Source organism: Rhinopithecus roxellana, chromosome 4 (genome assembly GCF_007565055.1).
Source record: "Rhinopithecus roxellana isolate Shanxi Qingling chromosome 4, ASM756505v1, whole genome shotgun sequence".
NCBI lineage: Eukaryota > Metazoa > Chordata > Mammalia > Primates > Cercopithecidae > Rhinopithecus > Rhinopithecus roxellana.
Window position 1 is genome coordinate 76,500,446 of NC_044552.1, and position 13,632 is coordinate 76,514,077.

At 44.5% G+C, this 13,632-nt stretch overlaps 1 protein-coding gene across 1 annotated transcript in view; it reads right to left on the bottom strand.

Moving 5' to 3' along the window:
* Positions 1-6,998, bottom strand: part of CRYBG1 (crystallin beta-gamma domain containing 1) — a 58,062-nt gene extending 51,064 nt beyond the window's left edge. The window contains exon 1 of the mRNA XM_030929530.1: positions 5,507-6,998. Coding sequence (XP_030785390.1) covers positions 5,507-6,204 — 698 coding nt within the window. The 5' untranslated portion in view covers positions 6,205-6,998. The remainder of the gene's footprint in view (positions 1-5,506) is intronic.
* Between the last annotated feature and the right edge of the window lie 6,634 nt (positions 6,999-13,632).

The following is a 13,632-nucleotide window of genomic DNA, read 5'->3' on the forward strand; positions in this document are numbered from 1 at the left end:
GTTGGAAGACATCTTAAGGCCTGAAGAACATTAGAAGAAATTTAAATATTTAATGCGTTCCCATATTCCAACATCAATTATATATTTTTATTTTAGCATAACTTTTTAAGTATTATCTCAAAAGGATAGATTTTAAAAATTCATCTACTATTGACCTCTTTGGATATTTTATTCCTCTCATCCTTCCCCCATAAGATTTTCTCTGATTATAAGTGTGTTCACTATAGCAACTTTGAGTAATATTTAAAAATCACTGATAATCCTACCAGTCAGAGAATATCCCTGTTAACATTTTTAAACATTTCTAATCTTTTTATATGCATAATATTTTGAATAGAATTGAGATTATTCTGTTCATATAATTTGATATCTTGCTTTTTCAAGAAATAAAATGACTTAACCTTACAGTTAACATTTTTCAGATTACCAAAAAATTTGTTTGAAAAGCTGTCTTAATGCTGCATGGAAGTCCATCATATGGATGTACCATCATTTACTTATCAATTATGCAGCTGTTGGTTTTGTCATCACTTCTTGGGCAAGAGAGTCTCCCCTTTCTCTGTCACATTTCTTGGGTATAGTTACCCCCAGTGGAAATAATAAGTCTTTGAATGTACACAGTGCTTTCTTTCAGAGAAACAAATGTGCTCTGTTTGGCATTCTCTGGCTCTGGTCCTGGCTTTTATGCTAATTATCTGTGTGAACCTGGTCAAGTTACTTTACCTCTCTGGACTGTACCTTCTTCATCTTTAAAAAAATGAGATGGTTTAGAACAGAGTTGTTTTTATTTCCCCCAACTTACAGTTGAAGGAATCCCTGGGGTTCTCTTCAAGGGCTACAGTTGGGGAAAGTAGGGACAGGGATGGGGCTGTCCACTCTCCTTTCAACCAGAATCACTCCCAGTATCAGTTTTATTTATTGCTCCTATTTAAACTTTCTTAGAAGAAAGGGTTCCACAGCATATAGATAGATAGATAGATAGATAGATAGATAGATAGATAGATAGATAGATAGAGATATATTTATAGATATAAATATCTATAAAAATATATATATTTATAGATATATATCTATATATTTATATATTATCTCTATATATCTATAGATATCTATATATTTATATAGATATCTATATATCTACATATCTATCTATATATATGTACCTATATAGATCTACCTGTCTGTCTGTCTGTCTATCTATCTATCTATCTATCTATCTATCTATCTATCTATCTATCCATATCTCCCAGCACTTTGGGAGGTGAAGGAGGGAGGATTGCTTGAGCTAAGGGGTTCAAGACCAGCCTGAGCAACATACTGAGACCCAGTCTCTACAAAACAAAACAAAAATTAGCCAGGTGAAGTGGTGCATGTCTGTAGTCCCAGCTACTCCAAAGGCAGAGGTGGGAGATAACTTGAGTCCAGAAGATCAAGGCTGCAGAGAGCTATGGTCGTGCCACTGCACTCCAGCTTAGGTGCCAAAGCAAGACTCTGTCTCAGAAAAAAAAAAAAAAAAAAAAAAAAAAAAAAAGGCTAAACCATTGGTCTAGTGGTTTATAAAATGGGAGAGATAAAGCATAACCACTAACAGTCACTGATTGTCAAGAACTTGAGAAAAGCTTCAACGGGCTCACCTAATTCATATACAACTTTATACATTCTATTTTTGGCTGAGGAAGTTGAGGCGTCAAGAAGGAACTTGCCTGAGGTTATGCAGCTAATAAGTGACAGGGCCACAATTTGAAGCCAGGTGCTCTGGTTTCAGATGCCATGCTCCTAACCACTAAACTATTCTACTTCCTCAGATAAGCTTGGACTATACCCGCCTGGATGAGCTCCTCTGGTTCTTTCCATCTTTATCATTTAAAGTCAGTGAATTATCATGAGATCCATAAAATAACACAGACTTTAGAGGCCACTTTGATAATGAGAACATACAAGTGGAGACACTGAAATCCCATGCTGCCTCTCCTTCATGGACTTGGCCTTCATGAAGCTTGGGCCTGGCTAGGTGCAGTGGCTCATGCTTGTAATCCCTACATTTTAGGAGGCCAAAGCGGGTGGATCACTTGAGATCAGGAGTTCTGAGACTGGCCTGGCCAACATGGTGAAACCCCGTCTCTACTAAAAATACAAAAATTAGTCAGGTGTGGTGGCACATGCCTGTAATCCCAGCTACTCGGGAGGCTGAGGCTGGAGAACTGCTTAAACCCAGGAGGTGGAGGTTGTAGTGAGCCAAGATTGTGCCACTATACTCCAGCCTGGGCAACAGAGTGAGACTCTGTCTCAAAAAAAAAAAAAGAAGCTTGGGCCTAAGGAGCTTCTACAAGGGACAGGCAGTATGACTGCTGGCGAGTCACCTTATCCTTTTGGATAAAATACAACTGGGATGGATACCATCAAGTCCTCTCCAAAATCAGCACTGAGAATTTAGATTTTAATTTTTTCAAATTTTATTTGATACTAAATTTGAGGCTGGCATCAGTGTCTAATGCCTGTAATCCTAGCATTTCGGGAGGCTGAGGCAGGTGGATCGCTTGAATCCCGGAATTTGAGACCAGCCTGGGGAACATGGCAAAATCCTGTCTCTAAAAAAATACAAAAATTAGCCAGACATGGTGGTGCACCTGTAGTCGCTGCTACTAGGGAGGCTGAGGTGGGAGAATCACCTGAGCCTAGGGAGGTCGAGGCTACAGTGAGCCATGATCATGCCACTGCACTCCAACCTGGGTAACAGAGTGAGACCCTGTCTCAAAAATAAATAAATAAATAAATAAATAAATAAATTAAATAAATAAATAAATAAATAAATAAATTTGATCTCTGCTCATAAATTTCTCCCAGGCATTGCTTTCCCCAATATCTCCATAAGATACTTAGGCTCCCTTATTGCAGGCCCATACCTTAAATTTAAAAGGAAAATTAATTTATAAGCATTTCCTTAAAGATCAAATTACGAAACCAGTGAGATGATTAGAAATAGAAAACTTTGATTTGCTATCAGTTAATGAGGGATGGTCACATACCAGAGAACATACTTTTTAAAAATTCTCACTAATCAGTTCAAGGAAGGGTACTCAATTCATATAATGAAGTGTATCTTATGATGTAAATAGGAAACACTACAGGTTAGCAGGCTACCTTAAGGACAGGAAACACATATCTGCACATTAAAGATTTACACCAAGATCAAAATAAATTTTACAACCAAACTTTCTGTGCTATTAAGTTGTGCTACCAAGAGTCACTACAATTAACCTAGTTCAGACTGATTAAAAGGAAGGCTCCTATAATTCATGTTGTAATGCCTTCATTATGAGAGAGGGGAAAATAATTTGGAGTCCAAAAAGCCATAGTTCTATTATAAGAGGAAAATTCTCCTTATTCTACATATACCATTTTAAGAATTTCAACATTCAGCACTTGGTAGAGAACTTGAAGGAATAATTTTTCTAACAGCATAAAGAAACATGTTACTTCAGTGGCATTATTTTTCAGGGAATATGAAATAGTTTTTCTAACTCTTCAGTCTCAAATTGTTTTAAAGAATAATCTGATTAACATCTTGCGACACGGTCATAGGAAGAATTAAAGGGTCTGAAAAAACCATCAGTCACAAAGAAATGGGTCAAAGGACTAGAAATAATTATTAATTTTTAAGTCAATAATTTGCCAAATGACCATGTGCAAGGCACCGCGCAAAACAAATACATTGAATGTCTGGTAAAGAAAATTTTTAGGTAGAAATTAATCAGAACTGAGAAAGAGACATTTGGTTTAGTTCTATTACAGAGAACAGCACACGAAGAATTTCATTATAAGATCATCTTTCCTGTTTGTTTAGCCTACTCTTTCACAGTGTAACATTTCTGGTTTTTCTACTGGTGTCTTCTGATTGGAGGACAGGTGAACCATCCTTCATAAGGTACACAGCAATGTTTCTCTAAGGCTCACATTTAGGAGGCTTTAGCATTCAATCACACTGGTCTTCTATAAATAATAGGCATCATTCACCCAGCTTATTTCTCTGTTGCTAACTACCATTACAGAATAAATCACTGACTATATCAAAGGTCTCCTGGTTGGCAGCTCGTGAGGTAGTCAAGTTATTCATTAAGCATACTTCCCTCTCAGAGTTCCTCTAAAGCTTACTTACCCAAGAAATCAAATAGAATGAAAGAAACAATTAAGTTCAAGAATTATAATGATAATGTTGTTAAAATACCCACTCTTTGAACAAATATGTGAATGGAGGAAAAACTTAAGCACTTAATCATTATTCACCTGTGCTAAGTGGGAGTGGTAAGGGAGAAGAAGTGTGGGAAGGGAGGGTCTTACCAGTTTCAGAGTACCTTGCCTATCCTGTCCACCTATACGAATTGCATTTATGATCAAGGCACAAGGGCCAGATCCTCCAAAGCACCAGCAGTGATTTCTTCCTTGCTAGCACTTCCCCTGGCTTTACAGATGGTAACATTCATTTGGCAATTTCATCAGATATCATCTCGTATTGTTATTTGATTTGTGTGCGTCTTGTGTGCCAGATGGGGCTATAAAAATTTCAGGGCAATATCCTGAGTCATAGTTGTAGGGATTTTTCCCTACAGTGCCTAGCACAGTATCTTGCACAGAAAGTATTAAATAAATTACTTGTGAAATGAATAAACTTAACAGCAAGTAGTCACAGTTGTTTTGTGCTTTCATGCAGCACAAAGAGGAAGAAGCAACCAAGATACATGAATTAGGGACTTTTTGAAAAAGGCTTAGGCCAATAATGCACTACGTTCCATAAAATGTTTTGGAATCATCTTAAACTCACACCTGTCACAGCTGCTTTCATGTAGCAAATAATCTTTTGTATGATTATTGATCTTTATTTCAATAACTGAAAACTGCTTTTCAACCTGGGTCCAAAAGTATCACCAGACTCCCTAACATTATAAAGGGGAAAAAGCAACCAAGATACTTGTATTAGGAACTTTTCTTGCGTGTGTGTGTGTGTTTAAAACTTTTTGCCAATAAATGCACTGAGTTCCATAAAAGGTTCTGTGAATTCTCTTAAAACTCACACATGTCAAAGCTACTGGGTCGTACTTAACATGTTACTGTTTGCTCCATATTTTGAAATTCACAGCACATGTATTTTAAGAACATCCACGTTGGAACACCCTTGTACATTTTGAATAAAGAATAGAATCAGCTCATGTCAGGTCGTGAGGTCTTATCTCTCATCTACATAAACTTTGAGCTTCAAGGAAAATCCTATTTTTACATTCGTTAAACTTAAATCTTGTGTTAAAAAGGGAACTAACTGAGGAGGCTGCCACGGGTGTCATCTTAAACCTTGACTGTGTAAACTGGCCCTTCACTATCTTAAGTTCAGCATGGAGGGGAAAGCTCAGTGACCAGACATTTCTTCCACAATGCAAAGACCCCGAGCCTCTCAGAGCCGACCCCCAGCACATTTGCGGACAGCAACTCAGCCGGGACTTGCGCGGCTACTTACAGGGTCACTTTAGTGGTCACCGTCGACCTGCCCACGCCGAAATGGTTCCTGGGCTTCAAGCCGTCGGCGTCGGAAGCTCCAGGCACTCCGGCCGCTCTGCCCAGCTCTTTGCTTCGACCTCCCTCTGCCCGGCCGTCGAAGTGGTTGGGAAGGGGGCCCCTCTTGTGCTCGGGCTTGATCTCCGGCAGCAGCGAGCTGCTCTTGACCGGGAGCTCGCGGGGGACGGCCCGGGCCGCCTCCTCCCCGCTCTCGGCCGCAGCGCCCTTGGTGACCGGGCCGGGATCTGGCACCCTCTTTGGTGGAGACTCCTTGGCGGGAGCCCGCGGGCCGCTGGCGGGCGGGGCGGGCACGGCCTCGAGGGCACGGCTCCTGCCCTTCCTCTTGGTGGGGGACGAAGCCGGGGGTGGCTGTTTGCTCCGGTCCGACTCGCCTCGGAGCTGCCCTTTGGGGCCGGGGCCGGGCTTGGACTCTGGGCTCGCAGCGGAGACAACGCCCCCGTCGAGGGCGGCCCGCGGAGATTTCACTTTCTTTTCTGCCGAGGAGGAGTCGCTGGCCGCGTTTGGCGCCACTTCGTCGTCGAACACCGCGTCGTCCCTGGCCGCGCTCTCAGGGAGCTCGGCATCCGCACCGGGGGAGTCGGTGGATTTCTGCGACCTCCTCCGCCTCCCAGACCTGCGGCCGCTCGACTTCTTCTCCATGTCGTCCCAGTCACCGCAATCTTCCGCCCTGGGAGTAATCACGACCGGCTCGTCCACTTGCGCCCCCTCAGTCTTACTCAAGTAGATGTCCAAAGTTAGCACCTTAGTAGGGTGGGCGCGACCCCCGGGCTGGGCTGTGCAGTCTGCCTGCGCGGAGCTGGCCGTGTGCGCTGCACCCTCGGCTGGAGGCTCACCTGGCAGAGCAGACGCGCCCTTGGGGGGCTGGATGCGGGCGTCGCGGGGCCTCAGGGAGCCTTCTTCCACACACACACCTGGGGCTCCGTCAGGGTCCTCGCCTGGTTCTTCCCTGGGCCGCTCCCGGGTGGGCGACCCCGGCGCACCCCTCGCACCCAGCAAAGCCTCCTGTTCGTGGCCAGCACCTGGTGAAGCGTCCTCCCCCGTACTGCGGGCGGGCGTCTCTGCGTTCTCTTGCCTGGAGGAATTTCCCTGCGAGGAATGCAGCTGCTTGGCAGCGGTGGTGGCATCTGGGAAAGGCTCTCCCTCTGCCTCCAGAGGTTCTAATTGGGGTGAATCATTTTCATGGCACTGCTGCACAGCCACAGCCGCTTCACTGCTGTTCCAGCGAGGTGACAGCTCGGCGTCATGGGGGGCTGCGGGGCCACTGCTCTCGGGGAGCTCGCCCTCTGCCTCCCGAGGATTCTCCCGGGGGGAGCCCTCCTCACTCGTGTCTGCTTGCTTCAGCTGGCTGCTCTGAGATCTGCTCTTCTCACTCTCTCTCTCTGGGAGATTAGAAGAGGCTACCACATCTTTGGGAGACAGTGGTTTGGCATTTGATCTGGGGGGACTCTCTAGCCCGTTTCTACTGTTCCTTCTCCTTCCTGTAGTGAATAGAGTGCCAAGTTTCCCCAAAACTGGCTTCCTTCTGTTCTCTTCTGGAGGTTGTGCTCTGGACTGAAAAATAAAAGGGATGAGGAGGGAACATATGAGAATCTGGTGTTTTTCCCCTTAGACGTACATTACAGAACTGCCAGCCAAAATGATAACAGACCAGAGTTTTTAATTGAAAATGATAAAGTTATGTTTATGTTACATTCATTCCAACAAAATAAACTCTGGTTTTACTTTTGAATTTTTCTTGAACACCTTAAGTTTCTGGCACTAGTTAGAATAGCATTTTCTTTGAATTCTTGTTTTTTAAAGGAAAATTTGAACGCTCCAAATAATCACATAATCACAAAATAAATAGTTCCTTGCTCTATCTAGCTTTTTTACCTTCTTCCTCAATAAAGATGCAATTTATAAACAGCCGTGCGTGTGACCATGGGGCAGCAGTAAACACATTAAAGTATTCTAAGGCGGACTTTCCCCAAAACACCGCCCTTTCTTTTTGTAGGCGGGAAGGAGGACGAAGAAAAAAAACCAGTTCTAGCAGCCTTCTCCTCGAGAACAGTTAAGAAGCCACCCGGGTTCAACATACAGTACTTGCAACAAGAAAACCTTAAGCAAGCTCGGAGGAAGCGAGCACCTGGGCCCCGCCTTACCGAGCTCCAATGGGAGAGGAGGGCGCGAGCGTTCAAACACCCGAGTGATCCCGCGGCTGCTGAGCGCACCGGAAAGGCTTTTGCCTGTGGGAGTTCCTACCACGTGAACGCGGAGGAGTGCGTGGGGGTAGCAGGCGAGGTTGCAGGGGTGACCGCCTTTGCTCACCGCCCCCTCGAGCCGAGGAGGCGTGGCTGAAAGATGCGCGGGACTCTGCCTACTTAGCCCCGGGGCCCGTTCCTCACCACTCGTGTGGTTCCGGGGGCGCACGGCTGGAGCCCCAGGGGCTGGCTCACCCATGAGAGGGTGCCAGGCCGCCTGCGAATGATCCGCAGCGCTCCCAGTAAGGGGGAAAACTTGGGCTTCGTATATTGCCTGGAGCAAAACGGCTAGCATCTGGTGCCCGAGCCAGAAGGCAGGAGGGAGCGCAGAACAAATAAAAGCAAACCCGCCAATGGGCGCGATGGCACACCAGGGTCGGGTTCGCCAGAATGGGGACTGGGTAGGTGCGGTGCATAGAGGTGGGCAGGAAGAGGAGGAGGCGAGCCTGGGAAAGGGAGGGAGCAGGGGCAGCGAGCCCAGCCTGGCTCCTAGGAGAGGGAAGCGTATTTGCGTAAGGACTCCTCTGAAACCAGGCCAAATGTGCGGCTCCTGTATTTCTTAAGAATGAACTCTTACATTCAAAACCCGGGTGCCAGCTTGAGTCCTGGCGACGCAGGAAAGAGCCCCACCTTTCCTGGAAGAGGAACATTCAGGATAGTACCAACTACGGGAGGTTTGCCAATCACCCTTTGAAGTAGCTCCATTGTGTTTGAGTTACATGCAGCAAATGGACTTTGGCGATGGGAAATAGCAAAGATAACGCATGAAATTAACAGGTCAACAAGCATTTGTTGAGACAGTCCTGGTACTGTAACATAGTGTAACCCCGCTACAGCCCAGTGAGGTCATGCTGTTACCACACAGATGAGGAAAGGAAGCTCAGCCAGCCCATAAAGACGCAAAATTGAGGTTGGGGGGCGGGGGGAAGAGGCGTCAGAGCTGTAAAGTCAGAATTCAAATCCAAGTCGCCTCCTGCCCACCCCATGCTCCTTTCATTCCGCCACAGGGATCCCTTTTAGAGGCCACGGAAGTTCTGCAGCCACCTGAGAACCACAGTCGGCCCAGAGGAACAGACTGCGGGTCACACACCCCCAGAGTCAGCTCCCAAGGAAGTGCTCATGAACCACATTTGCTCTCAAGGTTCTAAGATTCTCCTGGTCTTAGAAGCACCTGGTGGGCGCTTTGGGACTAGACAGCTGCTGCTGCTGCCATGAACCAATGATGCAGCCGCTCGGAGCTCTTGTACCTGAGGTCATAAACTATTCTAAAATCTAACCAGAGTTTGATTAATTGATTCTTCAATGGTTATATAAATAATATGGGAAGAATTCGAAGTATGGTTTAAGGGAAAAAATTAAAATATTGTAACTTCCTAAGGAAACATTTGAATTATTTTACAAGTCAAAGGTATGGCAAGATTTTTAAATCATAATACATGTTTACTGAGGTATCCTATGGGTCAGGCCCTTGTGATTCACACTTTCATTTTATCTTCCCAACAGCTAGGTAGGTAGTCTTTTTTAATGCCCATTTGCCAAGGTTACTTCTCCCTGTCCAAGGTCCCACCGCAGGTAAAGTCTTTCTGATTCTGACATAGAGCTGTTTGTCTCTGCTGTCTGGACAGGCCTTCAAATGTATCTTGAAGAAGTAGCCAGGGAAAATAGGTTTGAGTCTTGGCTTAATTCCATTCCCTGTCAAAATAAAACAACTAAGTATATGTATTACTCTGTCCTGCCAATGATGTTGCAATCTGCTTTTCCCATGCAGTAAAGACGCTTGATCAGCAGTCCTTTTTATGCTCAGTATAGGCATTAAAACAATTTTTTTTTTTTTTTTTTTTTTTTTGGCTATTAGACGCTTTTTACAAAACTGGTTGCTTGCTCTTCAACTTGGCTCAACTACCTGACTCCTCCTCCCCTCAGAGGGGCAGCCTGTTTATCACCAGCCAGACTGCTGAATTTCCTAAAAATACATGAATGTTCATAGTGGCTTCATTCATTCATAATAGCTAAAAACTGGAAACAGCTCAAAGTCGCTGTACACAGCTTGTGAACAGATAAACCGATTGTGGTACATCTATACAGCAGAGTATTATTCAGAAATAAAAAAGGAACAGAGTTCCGAAACGTGTAAAGATATGCATGCCAAATGCTTTTGAGAAGCAGTCAGACTCCAAACGTTACATACTGTATGGTTACATTTATATGACATTCTAGACAGTGCAAATCTAATGTATAATGATAGAAAGTAGGTCGGTGGTTGCCTGAGCATGGGGACAGTGGGTGGCAAGTGGTGGTGGTGCAACAGGGAAGAGGCACAAAGGAACGTTGAGGGTTAAAGTTCTATATCTCGATTGTAGTGATGGTTATACATGAGTACATATCTTTCAAAACTCATCAAACTGTACATTTAAGATGGGTATTAATAAATGAAGTTAACATAAAATCTCTTTAAAAACAGTTTTCCCCCTGGGAAATAAAGAATAGAAATGCACTGTGTGGTACAATCCATCTGTCTTGGGTACACATTTCACAGGGTCTTGATGTATTGACCAGGTTGGAGTGCAGTGGCACGATCATAGCTCACTGAGGCCTCAACCTCCTGGGCTCAAGTGATCCTCCCACCTCAGCCTCTCAAGTAGCTGAGACTATAGGCATGTGCCACCATGCCCAGCTAATTTTTAACTTTTTTGTAGAGAGTTTCACCATGTTATCAAGGGTGGTCTCAAACTCTTGGGCTCAAGTGATCCTCCTGCCTCAGCCTTCCAAAGTACTGGGATTATAGATGTGAGCCACTGTGCCCAGCCACATTATGCAGTTCTTAATGAGGGGTCTCATGTCATTTCAAATGATAGACTCGTTTATAGGGGAATGCAGTCTTCTCCACAGGACCAGGTCCCTGTGGATATCCAGAATCATATCTCCAAACAGGACCATCTGAGCAGGGCTCAGAATGCCCCATGCCTCCTGAGTAAAGTCCTCAGTCACATCTTTGAGAAACACCGCTTCCTAAATACAATACATATTTCTTTTCAACCAGGGATTGTTTCTTTCCATTGTTCATGGGGGAAACTAAGGCAAAGGGAGAACAAAAAAACTAACTGGCCCAGGAGTTGTCAGAGAGGCACCTTCTTAGGTTTGAGCCTTTGGGTCTGGGGTCTTAAACCTAGGATAGGAAGCCACAGACCCACTACCTTTCCAGGCTTGGTGATAATTTGCTAGGAAGGGGAGCGTTTTGCAAAGAGGCCACAAGCGAACATCACGCTTCTTCATGCTTCCTCAGATTCCTCCGCCTCTGGCTTTCCCACAGGCCTGTGCAGGCTCCTGAGGGTTCCCAGGCTGGGTGTTCTGAGAGCACATGCAATCCCGGGTCCTCCTTTGTATGTACCTTTTTACTGTGTATTTTCTGCCCACCTTACTTAAGGCAGCCTGCACACCTCACAGTGCAGAACCTGCACTTAGCACCCTTGCATCATCCATGTCCAACTGGGATGGAGCAGTCCACAACAGGACTATTGTAGAGGCAGCACATGGGTTGTGTGCTAGGACCTGCTTTAGAGTGTTCTTGTTGGCTAATATGAAATGCAGCTCATTAGGGGCACATGTAACCATCCACGAGATCGTATTCCAGCAGCATGTAGAGGCCCAGGCAGCACTAGCTGCAGTGCTGTTGGCTGATTCTCAACCTTCCTGGTGTGACAGCGCCTGCTATCAGCAGGTACCACTTAGTAAATGTTACCTAGTAACATTTGTTACCCATTGGTTAAGGAGATAATGTAAATGTTAGAGTTTTTTGAAACGGTTCTTGTTCTGAAGCTGGCCGAATCATGAATTTTTCTTTTTTTCCTTGCTTAAATAAATTCTGCTAAATTTAACTATCTAAAGGTTTTTCCTTTTTACAGTAACTATGGGGAAAAAACTAAGTTTTTAAATTTTAATATAGTTAGGGGTCACTGACATTTGTTTTATGTTTATAATCTATTTACATCTTTAAGAAATCTAGGCTGGGCCCAGTGACTCACACCTGTAATCCCAGCACTTTGGGAGGCCGAAGCGGGCGGATCACCTGAGGTCAGGAGTTTGAGACCAGCCTGGCCAATGTGGTGAAACCCCGTCTCTACTAAAAATACAAAAATTAGCCGGGCCTGGTGGCGGGTGCCTGTAATCCCAGCTACTCGGGAGGCTGAGGCAGGAGAATTGCTTGAACCTGAGAGGCAGAGGTTGCAGTGAACTGAGATCACACCATTTCACTCCAGCCTGGGTGACAAGAGCGAAATTTGATCTCAAAAAAGAAAAGAAAAGAAATCTAATAACATTTTAAGTAAAGTGATGTTTCTTACAAAAAATAAATAAATAAATTTTCCTATGTTTCCCACCTTTCCATTCCCCAGTGAATGTAAGCTGCTTGAGAACAGGAAAAATGTCCTGTTGCCTTCCCAACAGCTAGCAGGGGGACTCACAGCTAGAGGTGGACATAAAGTATTTGCTGCTACTAAAGAATTAGTAACATCCCTCCTCCCTTTCAAAAAGGGAGTTGTCAATGCTCTTGGAGACAGCTAGAAACATTGTTCCAAACAAATCAGAATGAAAATCTTATCTGCCTAAAACCTAGTGTGGTCAAGACTTGGCAGCTTTATTCTGTCGGAGTGAGGATTCCATGTGTTGATGGAGATACTGGTGCACAGGTTTACTGCTGCCTCTCAGCCCAAATCTGACTCAGGAAAGCGGAACAAAATCTTGTTACACGTACTCACCTGGGCATCCTTCTAAAATGTGGTCATCAATGTACAAAAATAACTTTTTTAAAAAAACACTTTGATTCCCCAAGAGCTCTCACTTTGATTGCTGAAAGATACCTTAGCTCTTCAATTCAGCCACATGAGGAATGAGTCAACTGGATATTACTGTAAATGATAGGATTGGCCATGTTACTTGTTCACAACATACACATATGTGTGTTTGCGCTAGAGAGCAACTTTTTTTTTTCTAAGTAGTTTTTTTGTTAAAAAAAATTAACATGAGTTGTGTAGCTTAAAAATATAGGAATTTGAGCTACTTTACACTTCAACTTTAAAAGTTAAAATAGGGGTTAAAAATTCTGTTCAATAGATGCAAGAAAGACTTTAGACTCGTGACAGCTAACCAAAGAACGAAGATGGGGAATAGGGAAGGAGGAGAAAAAGGAGAAACACACACAGAAAACCAAGGCCAGGCATGGTGGTTCATGCCTGTAATCCCAGAACTTTGGGGGGCTGAGGCCGGCAGATCACTTAAGGTCAGGAATTCAAGACCAGACTGGCCAACATGGTGAAACTTGTCTCTCCTAAGAAATACAAAAATTGGGCCGGGCACGGTGGCTCACGCCTATAATCCCAGCACTTTGGGAAGCTGAGGTAGGCAGATCCCGAGGTCAGGAGATCGAGACCATCCTGGCTAACATGATGAAACCGCGTCTCTACTAAAAATACAAAAAATTAGCCGGGCATGGTGGCACGTGTCTGTAGTCCCAGCTACTTGGGAGGCTGAGGCAGGAGAATTGCTTGAACCCGGGAGGCGGAGGTGAGCTAAGATGCGGTGAGCTAAGATGCGGTGAGCTAAGATGGTGCCACTGCACTCCAGCCTGGCAGAGTGATACTCTGTCTCAAAAAGAAAAAAAAAAGTTAGCCAGGTGAGGTGGTGCATGCCTGTCATCCTATGCGGGAGGATCACTTGAACCCAGGAGGTAGAGGTTGCAGTGAGCCGAGATTGCACCACTGCACTCCAGTCCATCTTAAAGAAAGACTTTTATGAGACATCATTTTTTTTTTTATAACTTTCAGGATATTAA